Below are 16,418 nucleotides of genomic sequence, written 5' to 3' on the forward strand. Positions count from 1 at the left end.
GACTTTTAGACTATTTTGAACAAAATGGTCATTTTTAAATTTTGGTTGGATGCTTTTTGGAAAAAAGGGGTGTAAGGAGGGTGGAGGACTGTTTACCCTCTGATTTATTCTGGCTCTTAAAAAAGACACTAGAAGCTCTGATTTTCAATCAGAGGAGCCGTCCCCAAAGTTCAAACGACCATCCCCTCCATAAAAAACCTTATATGCTAACAATGGACAACTAGTATAAATTATAGCCCTTGTCCCGAGGGCTGGGGAGATATCAAGTCTGGAACCAATGTTATCTGATATTTGGCCCATTTTGAACAAAATGACTATATCAAAGTTGAGATCTGAAATATTTGGGGAAAAAGAGTATGTCGGTGGGCTGGTAGCCCTCCTATCACTCTTTACTCTTTTTTATTCAATTTATATTTAAAATTAAATGAGCCTTATCCAAAGTCCATGAGACCATCCCTTTGATGCAAACTTTATATGTTAACAATGGACAGCTTTTATAACTTATAACCCTTCCCTAGGGGCTTTGTGGGTTTTAGTCAACCCTGGAGGGATAATTATTTGCACTGTCAAAAGAGAATTATTTGAACTGTCTGAACTGTCGAAACTGGAAAAGAGACTGTGGGAGAGGGGAGGGCTATTTGCTCTCGGATCACTTTTACTCTTAAAAATGGGCTTTCAAGATGGAATATTAAGAGCTAAAAATCATTTTAAACGTAAACTATGTTGTAGCACCCTTTTGGTAGATTTTTGGCATTTCGAGTAATTTAGGCCCTGTGAAACAACAGATATTCATATAATTTTTTTCTTCTACTCAAATGCATAGAAAGCAAATGAATACTTCCTCCTCGGTTAACTTTGATTCAGGAAAGTAGTTTCTGATTTGGGTTTTTCTAGTAGTTTATTCCGCTGTTGGACACTGCCATCAATCACAGATTAAGTGTTTTTTTTTTCTTTTTTTGCTCTAGCAAAATTGAAGAGGATTTTAGTTATCATTTCTCAGGTGTTTTATCTCTTCTTAGTTCAATTCAAAAGAGACTCTTTTTTTTCAGCTTTCTTACCCAGTTTTGTTTTCAGGTTACCTCTGATAGACTCCAGAATCCAGAAGGTACATCAGCCATCATTAGTACTTTAAATGGCTTGGCTCCGAAAATAATGGATGAAAACTGGATGACCAGATTAGAACCAATTGTCGTACATCATCTTAATACCCAGAAATTTATAAGATATGACGGTGGAAAGGTAAGTTATACCAAATTGAGTTTTAATTGAATGATCCCAAATTGAACTACGTACAGGATGATTTTTTCGCAATTGTAGAAGATACATTATGTACCTCGGAGGAGTGATAGATTTTTTAGAAAATAAGAGGCATATAAAGAAAGTGGGGAAATGATTATAATATGAACTAAGGAGGTATGAAGTGCAGACCATGAATAAAATCTCGAGGGTTTGGGAAATGCAGCTAGAAGGCATTATAGTAAAATATTGTATGGGCATGTTAATAAGTTGAAAGGAAGTAGTCAACCTGGACGTGTTTGTTTTTAAAGATAGGAGCAGGACAACAATTATTGATGAGGAGACGAATAAAGAGAGGGGGTAGACCATTTTGAGAATGTGCTAAACCGGGATAGAGTTTATAAAAAATATATGTTATAAAAAATATGTTATGAAAAATCTGTTAGAAATAAGTTATTGAAGATTATGAATATGATTTAAAAAAAAGGGAAAGTACCTAGAGATTTAAAGAAAAACCCGTATCAAAAAGTTGATAAGAGTGAGTCTGGTAATTTTAGAGGCAATTAGCCTGGTTTCTGTAGATAGCAAATTGTTTAGTAAAATGATACTTTTTAGACTTAGATTCAGCTTTTGTTTCAGCTGATAAAAGAGCCTTAGCGAAGGTCTTATCCTTGTATGGTATACCAGAAAACTACATTAAAGTTATTAGTGCTTTGTGTGAAATCACATTGCTGCGGCTTAGGCAGGAAATGAGTTTAGCAGGATTTTTCGTATTGAATCAGGAGTTACACAAGACTATGTTTTATCCTCATTCATGCGGATAATTTTGAAGGACTTTAACTGGGGGATGAGGAGAGGCAATAGAAGAACAAGGAATCAAATGGGAAAGTAAAACTTTACTGGACTTTTACTGGATTATGTTGAAGATTTAAGCAGCCTAGAAGAAAATGTTAGCACAATGAATAAACTTTTATCGGTTTTCACGGTGCTGGAATATTGCTGCAAAGAGCAGCAGTTCCATAAAATACTTTAGAGGGAAACCGAAAATACTTCGGAAATACTATGGAACACTATTCCGCTGGAAACAAAGATTTTGTTTCAGTTCCATCATTTCGATAAGCTATAAAAAACTTATCAGTTATGGTCAGAACCCCAGGAAAATTTTGAACGTTATTTGCATAATTTACGTCACATTCTCCCCTTGCATGGCTGATTAACGCCAATTAGCTCATGCATCCAAAGCGAACTACTGTTTTGCTTATGTCCGTTATTAGATATGTTTTACGATGAGTGTTTCACTGTAAATTGGATGTGTTAGGCGATAATTTAATTAAATGGTATTTCGATGTTTTTATTTTCTATATTTGTTGTAATCATTTCAATATCTCCGATTTTTTTTTTCCCAGACATTGACTAATATAAAAACAAGCTTCGATGACATAAATGCTCACCATACAAATCTAGATTTTAAATTACACGGACTCAGCCTCCAGATAAAGAAAAATAAACTACTGATTATTTTTAGCTATTCAAAATCAGCTGTATTTCCGTTTTTTCCCCTGAGAATCGTTTGTGCTTAACGTGATTAAACAAAAAAAAAAATTTTTTTTTCAACTGAAAGTAAGGATAAAAATTAAAAATTAAACGAACAGAAATTATTACAATATGGGGAGGACACCCCCTCCACAATAACTCACTCTTCACGCTAACTTTATTTGGAATGTTTAAGAAGCTGTCTTATTCTATTTTAACGAACCTTGTGTTTCACTTTTTGTTCGTAAAGGATTGGGATACAAAATCATACTTTAGCGTAAAGAGCGAAGTATTTAAGAGGGGGATTCCCCACATCCCACCACTGAAAATTACCCAGAGAAAATTCACCTCCCGAAAAATGTGGGTATAGATGTAGACACTCGAGCGTATTTTACTGCTGCAACTATAATCATTGCGATCCCCACTGGAATTAAAATTTGTTTACTCCCCAATAACAAATGTTAAACAATAAGTAGAACAATAGAAAAAATTTTATGTAAGACAGTGGAACGCAACTTTAAACGAATATTTCGACCCTATATCCAAGGGCCGTCATCAGCAAAACAAACGAAGAAAAAAACAATATAAAAGAAACTAAGGGCACTAGCCCTCTCAATTCCCAATTGAATAAACCGTTTTTGAAGTTACTACGACAACGTATTCTATAAAAAACCTTATATGCCCCCAGGGCATAACTTACATCCTTTGCCCTGGAGGATGTGGGGGGTTTTGTCATTCTTAAAGACTTAATTTCCAGACATTTCAAATACCTTGAACAAAATGGCTATCTCAAAATTTTGATTGGAACTGTTTGGGGAAATGATGGGTGTGGGGGTGGGGTGATTTGCCCTCTGGTCACTTTCGATTTGCCGTCCGATTACTTTCGACTTTTAAAGGGCAATAGCCCTCTCAATTTCCAATCGAATCGACCCTTTTTGGAGTTTTTCCGACAACACTTTCTTTGAAAACCTAATATACCCCTAGGGCATTACTTAAAACCTTTGCCCTGAGGGCTGTGGGGGGGGGGGGGGGGTTGTCATCATCAAAGACATAATTTCTGGACCCTTCAACTACGTTCAACAAAATGGCTATATCAAAATGTTGATCCGAAATGTTTGGGGAAATGATTGGCATGGGGGGGGGATGCATTTGCCTTCCGATCGCTTTTGACTATTAATAAAGGCACTAGCCCTCTCAATTCCCAATTAAACGAACTCTTTTTGAAGTTTTTACGACAACGCTTCTTGTAAAAACCTTATATGCCCCCAGGGCATAACTTACATCCTTTGTTCCGGGGGCTGTGGAGGGTTTGTCATCCTCAGAGACATAATTTCTGGACCTTTCAACCATCATTTACTTCAAAGAAGTAAATATCATTAACTTCATTTAATTCATAATATCATTTACTTCAAGGAAGTTAAACCAGAACTCTTCTTGGTTGAACTTCCTTGAAGTATTGATGCTAGGGCCAAAAAAAAACAAAAAACTTTTTTCAGTTTAAATGATTGAATTTTAATGTGTGTTTCTTTTATATTGTTTTTTTCTTCGTTTGTTTTGCTGATGATGGCCCTTGGATATAGGGTCGAAAGATTCATTTAAATTTGCGTTCCACTGTCTTATATAAAAATTTTCCTGATGTTCTACTTATTGTTTATGATGGAAAGGCAGTTTGGTCTTCCTCGCTATTTATAACAAATGTTATATGTAAACAATAGGCAATAGGTTTTTCTTACACTCAGAAAAAACATGCAAATGTTATCAACCAACAGGGTTTTCTTCTGCGATGTATGAAGATGAAAATATTGCCACCTTTACTAAGATTGAATTTACATTTGGACACTTTCAAGGAAGAAAAGCTTTAACAACGCTTACTTTCAAGACTTTAAATCACATTATGAAGCATAAAAGTCGAAAAAGAGCTTTAATAGTGAGAGATAAACTTTCCCTGGAAACTCTTGTATAAAAAAAGGTTAGTGTAAGTGACTTTTGTTTTATTCAACAAACAGGAAAAAATCACTTCAATCATGGCTTTCGCCTTTCCAGAGAAAGATTGCTAAAAAAGTTTTCGAAATTATCAACAAATAATGCGGTAACCTTCGTCAATTCTTGGACCAGGTGTGGTTAATTTTTCATCGAGAACTTTAACGATGCAAGAACAATCAGTGCTTGAAAATGGTCCAAAATTTTGTTTTAAACCGGATAAAGTCCCCGTGGAAGACATTATCTCTTCAATAGAAACATCTTTGCTTAAGAACGCAAATCTAATAAAAGATGTTAGCTAAGTAAGAGCTCCTACCGTAAAAGCCCTGTCTAATTTTGTATTGAAACCGGAATTTCCTAGTATGACCATCAAAGACATAAGAATTCTTAAAAACTTGAAAAAGGATGGTTCGATTACCATTACAAAAGTAGATAAGAGTAACACTTTAGTTGTGATGAATACTGAGGACTACGAATCAAAATTAAAAAGTTTACTAAATGATGAAAAAACATACAAGAAGCTATCGTATAATCCAATAGACTCTTTTACAAATAAGTTTAAGAACGAATTGAAGTGCTTAAAGGATGAAGGAAAAATTACACCTCAACTTTATTACAAATGCCTGCCAAAAATGCGCAGTTTCTTGTGCCCTAAAATATATGGACTTCCCGAAATTCATAAGCCTAACCTACCTTTATGACCAATTGTGTCAAGTACAAGGTCACCAACAAGTGATTTGAGCAAGTGGTTTGTGTCAATCTGTAAACCACTTTTATCTACACAAATTTCGTACGTTAAGAATTCTTCGCATTTGGTTGAAAAACTGAAAAAAGTAGAAATTTCTTCGAGTTCTTTGCTTTCAAGCTTCGACATTGTATCAATGTACACAAATATTGATGTAGAAGCAGCCGAAACTCTTCTAGAAGGAAAGCTGTTAAGAAATTTGGATTTGATTAGTGGCAAAACAGATTTGAAAGTTTCTGTAATTATGTATTTAGTGAGGTTGTGCAATAAGTTCTTTTTTTTCAATTCAGAGGGGAGTATTTCGAACAAATAAATGGTTTACCTATGGGGGCCCCTTTATCCCCTTTATTTGCTAATATTTTTGTGGAGAACATTGAAACAATTGCGTTAGATTCATATTCTTTAAAACATATTTTCTGGGGCCGGTATATGGATGACATTATTTCAGTATGGGATAATGGGGAGGAGGAATTAAAAGGATTTTTGGAACATCTTAATTGTTTAGGGGGGGATTTAAAGTTTACTGTTGAATTGGAAGAGAATGGGAAAGTTCCTTTTCTTGATGTTCTTCTTTTAAAAAATGAAAAAAGTCTGGATTTTAAAATTTACAGAAAACCGACAAATAACAGTAGATTTTTGTCTTATAGTTCCGGTCACGCTCGCCAAGTAAAAATTGGTTTGATCATTTCTTTAACTGATCGGATCATTAGTATTTGCCCTCCAAAATTTGTAGAGGAGGAGTTGTCTTTTCTAAGAAAAATACTAATAAGCAACATGTATCCAGAGTGGTTAATTAACTAGACTTTTTCAAAAAGAAGGAGAAGGTTTCTAGTGATTTCTTAGGAAATCTTGGAGACACCCCGTGAGACGGATGTTTTTTGTTCCTTACCATATGTACCCGGGCTAAGTGAAAAAACTTAAAAGAATTTTACAAAGCAATGGTCTAAGGGTTGCTTTAAAGAGTAATAATAATTTGGGTTGCTTTCTAAATTCTGGGAAGGATCTAACCTCATTGGGGCAACAAAGTGGGGTTTATCAGATCTCATGTACTTGCGGAAGCTCATATGTGGGACGTACTAACCAGAGTTTGGAAATCAGATTGTTACAACATAAAGATTCAATCTATTTATCGTCCGTTTAAAATTAAATTACTGGAGAACGTAATTTCCCCCTTTCGGGTCATATTTTCAATTCTACAGACAAGTGTAATTCGTTCAATAATTTACATTCGATTTATAGTGACTAAGTCCTAAAGACAATTTCTTGTGATACTTTTCAAATAAAGAAAATCGTATTCAAGAATATCGCTTCGAATCGGGATACAGGTGAATATGGGCTGAACTCTATCTATAATTTATTAAAATCTGACAGAGTAAAGTTCAATTCACCCAATGTAGTTGACCTTTGTCCAAATTTTACATCATTGAACGCTAATGAACCGAGTCCAAGAAGGTCAAAGAGGTTAGCTTCCACCTTTGCTTTGAAATGAATTAGAGGTTTAAACAATGTGTAGTTTTATTTGATTTAGTATAAAAACTTTTGTTTTAAATTGCTTTAGTTTAGTTTTACAACTGATGACGGTCACTGTATATGTGACCGAAATATCTGGTATTTTTTGTGAAATTTATTATACACTGTCTATTAAAAAGGATTTTATCCCTATTTTGAACTTTTATTTTATCGTCATGGAAAGGCAGCGTGGTCCCGAAATTATCTCTGCTCGTTTTGAGTTTGGCTCTGTTATTTATTTTAATTTCTATTCGTTTTGGGTTTTATTTATGTATTGATGCTGATTTGTGGTAGTTGTATGCTTGGTAGATTATTTGATTCTATTTTTGTTCATTTTTGGTTTAATCGGGTTCTTTACTTTAAAAAAAACTTATTTTGTGGAAAAAGTTCCTTTTAATTAACTTCTGTTTGTTTTATATTGACATAGTCTTTTTCATGAAAAAAGAAAATAATAGTTTGAATCTTTCCGGTTTCCCTTTCAGAATTTATAGTTTGGCCTGCTATTTATATGCATAAGAAACTTTTTCAACAATTTTTAGCAATATATACTCTTTTGAAAATCAAGACACAAATAGTAGTGTTTAACTTAGTCATATACATCCTCTAGCTGACCTGATAAATAAAAGTTATACCATTCCCAAAATTATATTTTTACTCTTTCACAGCCTGGATACGCTTACACTCTTTTGATGTAGTCAAGTTTCAAGAGCAGAAGTAGTAATAGAAGTAGCCCCGAAAATTTGAACTTAGTACCCTCAGTCGTTCTTGGTATATTGCTGAGATGTCTTATTGGCAACCAGCATACAAACAGTGTGTTTTAATTTCATTTTAAAGAACATTTAGTTTTTAAAATAATCGGCAAATTACATAACTGTGGGGGGCTGACCTACTCAATAATCCTAGAGATATAGTTACTTGACCATTCGGCTACGCTGAACAAAATTGTTGTCTTAAAAATTTTCATTGGAAGAGGCTGGAAAATTATGAGTTAAAGAGGAGGACTGATTGCTCTCCAATCACTTCTTACTCGTGAGAGGGCCCAAGATCTTTTAATTTTCATAAAATTACATCCTTTAAAATATCAATAATACTACTAGCTATGATAGAGCATCGCTGCCTATGTCCTTGTGTGTCCTATAGTGCTTATATACCCTTTTAATACCGTTTAATTAAAACTCCTCCTAGACGTTCCCTGGAAGTTTCAACTGAATGCCATTAGTGCCGTTAGTTACAGTAACTGTAGAAGCAGCATTAAATGGATACACACAGTGTCTTCTGGCTAGCTCAAAATTCACAACCTATGAAGGTACGAAGGTGAAATTTTCGGAGAATATTTCTGTTGTAAGGATGACAACCTGCCATCCGTATGCAGGTTGTCAAAAGGGCATATCAGCAGTATCTTAGGAACAGTTTCGTGCGTGAAATTGAAACTTACAACGCTTGTTGTGAGGGATGTTGAACTAACCAAAAGACAATATTTGCATCATAATACTAGTGCCTCTACTCCTACAACTACTATTACTATTACTGCTACTACAACTACTCCTACTAAAGTTAAGACTACTACTATTAACTGTGCTCCTACTGCTACTACTATATTTACTTATGCTACTACTGCAACTAATAAACCTAAGTGTATTAAGGCAAAAATTTTGGGCAATATTGTAACTGTATTGAAACAAATTAAAATACGCTATGCCCACACAGGTTGTCAAGAGGACGTATCAGCAATGCTTCAGGGCCGGTTGATGGTATCAAGTTAAAAATGTTATAGTGTGTTGAAGGGGATGTTGAAAAAAAGGTGCTCTTTGCAAGTGCCGAATAAAAAAAAAACAAAAAAAACGCGGAAAGTCAATGTTAAGGGAACCAAAAAACCAAAGAAAAAACCAAAAACTTAAAGTCTGCTAGAAATGCATTAATTAAAATCCGAAGTCAGATGACATAGTTCTCCAACTTATTTAATTGCTGGTTCGTTTTGTTTTTGAGTGAATGAATTGTTTTCTTTTCTTTCTCAGTTGTTCGCTAGTATCCGTCGATGGCAGTTTATAATTTTTTGGATTTTTTGCACATCGCGGATATTGGCGAATAACTCGCTTTTATGGTCGTTAGGTATTTGGTTTTTATTCTTATAATTTTCGGCTTTTATTGAATTTTATTCATCTTTCAAGTTTTTGGTTTTTTCTTTGGTTTTTTGGTTCCATTCACATTGACTTTCGGAGTTGGTTTTTTTTTTTTTTTTTTTTTTTTTTTTTTTTTTTTTTTTTTTTGCACTTTCCTTGGATACATTATTTCGTTTCGCGCTGAAGAAGAGAGGCGTTTGTCCTCTCGAAATATTCGCTTTGTTGTGTTTTTTCAGTATTTTCATTTGGTCTATAAAAACCCCATTTTTGCTCGTTTTTCTTTCTTTATGATACGACCACCCTTTTTATAAGAACCTTATATGCCCCAAGGGCATAACTTACAACCCTTTTCCCGAGAGCTTTAGGGGGGGGGTATCTTCCTCACAGGCATAATTTCCAAAACCTTCAACTACGATGAATAAAATTTTTATCTCCAAATTTTGATTGGAGGTGTTAAGGCAAACGATGAGCGTTGAGGGGGGGGGGGGTGGGCTGTTCGCTCTCAAATTACTTTGACTCTTAAAAAGGGCACAATAACTTCCAGTTTCAAATCCGATAAGCCCTATCTGATGATAAGCCATTTGACCGCCCATTCCATAAAAACCTTATATGCCCTCATAAAATAACCTACAACTCTATCCCAAGGACGCTGGGGTGTTGTGTCATCCCTAGAGACACTATTGTATGTTCCTTGGACTATTTTGCGAAAAATCGCAATCTCTTAATTTCAATCAGATGAGCTTGGTGAAAGAAGGGGATGTACGGGGGGGGGGGGCTAAATGCCCTCCATCACTTTTGACTCTTAAAAAGGAACTAGAACTTCTAATTTCAACCAAATGAGCCTTTTATTAAATTAAACAACCATCCCTTCCATAAAAACCTTAAATATCCCCTGGGCACAAATTACAACCTTTGCCCCTTATCTCTGGGGTTTGTTTCAACCCCAAAAGCCTTGTTATATGATATTTAGACTATTCTGAATATAATGGCTATCTCAAAATTTCTATTAGATGCATTTTGGGACAATACGACCTGTGTGGGCGGGGGGAGGGGTATCTGCCCTCCAATCACTTTGATTCTTAAAAAGAGTGCCACTGATTACCAATCCAATGAGGCAGCTTCAGAGTTATTATGACCACGCTTTCTATAAAAACCTTATATGCTCCCAGGGCATAACTTACAGTCCTTGTTCTGAGGGCTGGGGGATTTGTCATCCTCGAAGACATAATTTCCGGACCTTTCAAATCCCTTGAACAAAATGTAAATCTCAAAATTTTGATAGGAAGTGTTTGGGGAAATGATGGGCCTGGAGGTGGGGTCATTTGCCCTTTGGTCACTTTCGACAATGGTCACTCTCACTTTCCAATCGAATGAGCCCTTTTTGAAGCTTTTACGGCAACACTTTCTATAAAAAACCTTATATGCCCCAAAGGCATAACTTAAAACCCGTGTCCTAAGGGCTAATGGGGGTGGGGGGGTGGGGTGGGTGGTGGTGTCATCCTCAAAAACATAATTTTCAGACCTTTCAACTACGTTGAACAAAACGGCCATATCATCGATGGTATTTGGGGAAATGATTGATGTGGGGGGCGGGATGGGAGGGGTGATTCTCCCTCCGAATACTTTTGACTATTAAAGGGCAATTGCCCTCTCAATTTCCGATCGAATCCGCCCTTTTTGAAGTTTTTCCGACAACGCTTTTTATGAAAACCTTATATACCCCCAGGGCATAACTTAAAACCTTAGCCCTGAGGGCTGTGAGGGGAGAGTGTGTCATACTCAAAGACATAATTTCAAGACTCTTCAACTACGTTCAACAAAATGGCTATATCAAAATGTTGATCGGAAATGTTTAGGGAAATGATTGGCGTGGTGGGGGGGCATTTGTCTTCCGATCGCTTTTGACTATTAATAAGGGAACTAGCCTTCTCAATTCTTAATTGAATGGACCCTTTTTGAAGTTTCTACGACAACGCTTTCTATTAAAACCTTATGTGCCCCTGGGGCATAACTTACCTCCTTTGCCCTGGGGGGCTGTTGGGGGTTTATCATCCTCAGAGACATAATTTCCGGACCTTTCAACTACGTTGAATAAAATGGCTATCTCAAAAATTTTATTGGATGTGTTTGGGGAAATGGTGGGCGTGAGAGGGTGGTTAGTTGCCCTCCAATCATATAATGGGTACATGGTTATGCAAGTTTCTACTTAAATAATGCATACAATCAGGTTTCACCTTCACTGCCCAACGGTACTAATTTAGTTTTATTGATTTGTTTTCATTCGTCTTAATTATTAGGTGCGTTATTTACTGAGGTGTATAAGAAACAGCATCTTCCACTTAAACGAGATACCTGTAGATGTTCGTCGAGTCATGGGCAGGACACCCGACGAATTTTGCACATACTGGACAAAAAGGTTTCCTTTCTTGTTAATGGGGACTTGGTATGGTGTCCATTTCATAAAGGACGAAGACACCTTCAAAGATTTCTATCACCCGGATTATGATTTTTTAGAAGTCAGCATTTAATTCTTAAAACTTTGTCTCATATTGTTGGTTCATATATGTCCATATGTGTCCGGCTCTTTTCTTCAATTTTAGTTTTTAATATAATTTAATTTAATACCCACTACTGCCAGAAACTTACAGTTCGTTACGACTGTATATTATCTTTAACCCCATACATAATTTTATTTCAGGTAATATTCCAACGCGAAAAAATTATAATTCAAGGACGCTTCAGAAAAGAAACAGACTTTGACCATACCCATGCAACATTTGATGCAAATAGTAATTATTCAAGGTTAAATTGATATAAAGGAGCTTTTGATAACATTTCACAGGCTTCTACTCCTTCAACCCTAATTAGTGGTGGGATTCCCCTTTTTGTTGTTACAGTTCTTAGATCTTAGCATCAGACAGTTCGGATAAAAATTGCTGCTTCGGATTCTTTTTCTAATCTAGTATCTGTTTGTCAGGGAGTTGGACAAGGCGGAGTTTTATCTCCTTATGTTTTTAATACATGTTTGGCGGAGTATCTTCGCTCACTTTCTACAACTTTTATCTCTCGGGGGCAGGATGTGTTTTATTGAGTAAGCTGATGATATTATTTTATTGAATTGTTGTGAAGTTAGTTTAATTGACAATTTTAATACCCTTTCAAGTAAGCTTGATATATAAGTTCATTCATAGACAAATAAATAAAATTAAACAACGCTTTCACACTAGAGAAAACCTATGAAGGTTTGCGATCACCCAAAAGTCCACGTAACTACTTACCTATTGTCTCAACTATTTACATAAACCTCAACTATTTAATTAAAACTTTTATAAATAAACAAAAATTGAAATATTTTTGGTTTATTATTATTTATATATATATATATATATATATATATATATATATATATATATATATATATATATATATATATATATATATATATATATATATATATATATATATATATATATATATATATATATATATATATATATATATATATATATATATATATATATATATATATATATATATATATATATATATATATATATATATATATATTTAGAACCTATGTAAAACTGGTTTTTTTGATCATGTATGAAATTTATTTAGTTTGTGGGGGAATCAGATAGAGATATCGTTAAGATAAAGGCCTTTCTATCAGTGTTAAAAAACGTCAATATTTTCTCATCAACGACAGCAACCAAGCTGAACTATTTTGCAATAGGTGTACTTTATTTCCGGTTTCTGATACTGCTTTTTATTTGGGGTTGTCTTATTGTACTTGAGCTCAAAGTTCGAGGCAATAGTAATTTTAAATATTTAAGAAGAAATTAGAAATGTATTTGGCTCAATAATACGGCCTCGTGGTATCTATCGTCGTGATATTTTAGGTTCTCTTTTTAATGCAATTGCCCTCCCGCATGTTCTCTATTCTGCCCTTCTTCGAGATTTGTTTTTCGATTCGCGTTTGCTATTTTAAATATTGTAAATTTTTACTTAGTTTTCCAATTTGTTTCAGTAACACTGATATAACTTTGGAGATTTAAAATTAAAGATTTAAAATCTACGGAAAAAAAACGTAAAACACCAAATTTTACCGTGGCCAATTTTACCATTTATTGCACTAAATAAAATATATTCTATCAAACTTCCTGATACAGTAAAATTTTACAGTCCATCATTTCTTGGTCGGACCAGCCTCAAATGAATCCACTGACAAGATCGAGCCTAAACTGGATCCACTACCAGGAACAAGTGGTACACAAAATCAGGTAAAATTGTGTTCGTTTATTTTTGGTTACTTTAAGCAGTCAGACTATTGTTTAACATGCAAAAAGTTTTGTAAAACCCCTATTTCCATTCAAAAACTGATATATTAAATTTGTGGCAGCACTTGCCTCTCTCTTCTGGGAAAGTCCCTGACGACGCTCAGGCCGCTTCCCCCTCCCCCAAGTATAGCAGTAAGTATATAAATGCATTTTTTTTATTCTGTTATAATAGCCGCTACCATTTCAATTTTCTCACAGTACCTTCACTAATTTTTGGTTTATTAGTTGTTAACAAAAATTATTTTTTCAGAGGTTTACTTACTGTTGGACTGATTCGGCCCTAACTTCAAGTTCGTTACCACAATTTGTTTGATTAATCTTGAAGCACAATATCAGGTGGCGGAATGAAAAATTTAGCGTTTTCCCTCCTAGTCAATGTTCTTTTTAAACAAAGCAACCACTGAATGAATGAATGCATTTATTACCCATCAATTAAAAACAGATGGAGCACAACAAAAGACAAGAAAAAACACAAAAACACTAATTCCTCTGAAACAAACAAAAAAAAAACCAAACACAACAACCAACAGCTTATGCCAACTACTGCTGGAGAATCATAGCCCAAGGATGGGACTTAAGTGTCAAATTATATCGAGTAATCTGCGCTAGGATAGCTTCTTCAGGATTCATGATGCCGTACCGATGCGAAACATATCGATTGCTTGTCCATGGTGGTAAACGCAACAAAAACTTTGCATACTTGTAGTACATTGAACGCAATTTCAGTCTATCTGTAGCCGTAAATATACGCCAGAATGGGCTGAGGTACAAATAATGGGGCAAAACCATAGCATTGTACACCCGGGCCAGCAGACGACGGTCAAACTTCCGCTTATTTGCCACAATACGGCTATACGTAAATGAAACCCGCTTCTGAAAATGAGAAAGCAGTAACCGCCGCGTCTCTAGTATTGACCGTCCAATAGGAAGGCCCAGATATACAATGCCACCGGCGAGCCCAACAGTAGAAACACCAATTGTGATGCTTCGACCAGCATCAGATTTCGAATTAAACAGCAGTACTTCAGACTTGTCGGCATTAAACTGAAGTCCAATCTGAGCATACTCTTGTTGTAGTCGAGTAAAATTATCTTCTAGTCCTTGCAGAAAGCGGCTCAGGTTCAGTACATCGTCCGCATAACCAATCAAAGATAAATCAACACCGCGCAGAATGTAAGTCATAAGTGACTTCGATTGCGGCTTTACGATACTGTTATTAAATGCTGTCGGTGACGAAATGGCACCTTGTCTTACCCCCTTCTTTACCGGGAGAAGGGGATTACCATGCGGAGAAACAGCAACATCATTCAACAGGCTAGTGCACTCACTCGCTGGTAAAGGAAGTTTAAGTTCCGCTTTTAGATTTTCATACATGTCAGCCAGTGGGGCTAGAGAGCAGGGATCAACACCGGCCAAACCCATATCCAGTATAATCTCCTCGTGGAGAAGCGACATCCACTGCACCCTGAATTCCTTATCAGCCCCGCTAATGTCTGCATATAGCTGTAAGTTATGAGTCCTACAAAAGTTGCCTGTTTCTCTTCAAACTAGCCTTATTGGGGGCTATTAACCAACGGTATATGAGAAACAAGTCTGAATAAAAATATAAAACTTCACAAGAAAACAATGCAGGTCTACAATCAATGTTCGAACTTTAGACTATAAAATGCACAACATTTTTACGAAGCATATTTTCTGTGTCGTTATAATTCTTTAATCCTTAATTTTTTATTAATTCTTTCTCCGACTTTGTAAATCCTCTGTTGCTAAATTTTGCTTCAAAAGGAGAGGAAGCAGGATTCATCTTTGGTTTAGCCTTCAAACAGGGTTACTAATTTTTCAAAGATTAACAGTGGAGGTAGTGGAATAGTGGAGGTGACTTAGGCTAATTTAGGGATTTTTTCAATAATCTAGTGACTTACTTCCATTGGGCGGCAACCCTGATTTTACCTATGTTCTCAGGTGGTTTTACCGAAACTGATAGTCATTCCGTTTTGTCTCAGGAAAGACTCAGGTTCCGTTTTGTCAGCTTAGGCCAATTAAAAATAAGAACGACGATTTAAGCGATCTTCTTTCTTGATTTTGAAACAAAAATTATCTCTCTCTGGAGGGATACCACTTCATCGGGATATGCCTGGTTTCATAAGACATGCCTTTCTTTATGAAGTGGCTTCAGTGTGTTTATAATAACGTTTTATTCACCCTAAAAATCGAAACTGATATTTGTGTTATTTGCAGGATTTAGACCCGTATTATCTCCAAAGTTTTGAGGAATACATGGAAAAGCAGAGGGCTAAGAAGAGGAATGAATAGAAGAAGAAGGATGAAAAATGCCCCACTGTTGTTTTTTCTTCTGTGTTCTGAAACTAAAAGGGTAGGCATCTTGTGATCTTATCCTTTTTAAAGAAGAAAGTCTAAATGTTCAAACCATCAATGCGTTTATAAGTGAAATAAAGGATGATAAAGGATGATAAATGATCTCGAGTATTTATTAGTGATCTAAAGTATATATAAGTGATTCAAGGCATTTATAAGTTTTCTATGTGTTTATAAGTGTTTTAAAGCGTTTCAAAACAAAATTGCGAAAAAGAGAAACCGAGGACAATAACAGCCAGTGAAAAAATTACAAAATTATGCAAATATTTCAGTCAAAATCTCCGCTTGACTGTCCTTAGTGCAAATAAAATACCGATAAAAATATAAAAACCAAACCTTAAGACAAACACAAAACTAAAATAAGATGACCCTTTCAGAGTTCCATTGGCCCAACTTGTCTATGACAACCCAAATAATTTCATTTTGTTTGATAATAATTACATTATTGTCCCTTTTAAAGGTCCCATACAAGCTCTCTGGGAGGCAGTTGAAATAAAGGAGCACATTCATCTAAAGGTTGCCCTCAATAGAGACACTGGAGAAATATCCCATTTATGATGAAATTATTAATTCCGATTGTTT

At 35.3% G+C, this 16,418-nt stretch overlaps 1 protein-coding gene across 1 annotated transcript in view; it reads left to right on the forward strand.

Annotated features, from left to right (window-relative positions):
* LOC148949844 (uncharacterized) overlaps positions 1-16,043 on the forward strand; it is a 59,904-nt gene extending 43,861 nt beyond the window's left edge. The window contains exons 6-8 of the mRNA XM_089091326.1: positions 1,075-1,239; positions 13,306-13,403; positions 15,699-16,043. Of these exons, the coding sequence (XP_088947452.1) occupies positions 1,075-1,239; positions 13,306-13,403; positions 15,699-15,705 (270 nt within the window). The 3' untranslated portion in view covers positions 15,706-16,043. The remainder of the gene's footprint in view (positions 1-1,074; positions 1,240-13,305; positions 13,404-15,698) is intronic.
* Positions 16,044-16,418: the final 375 nt, after the last annotated feature.

The sequence above is a fragment of the Artemia sp. Qi Xiang Cuo genome, chromosome 7 (assembly GCF_049724085.1).
Source record: "Artemia sp. Qi Xiang Cuo chromosome 7, ASM4972408v1, whole genome shotgun sequence".
NCBI classification, from domain to species: domain Eukaryota; kingdom Metazoa; phylum Arthropoda; class Branchiopoda; order Anostraca; family Artemiidae; genus Artemia; species Artemia sp. Qi Xiang Cuo.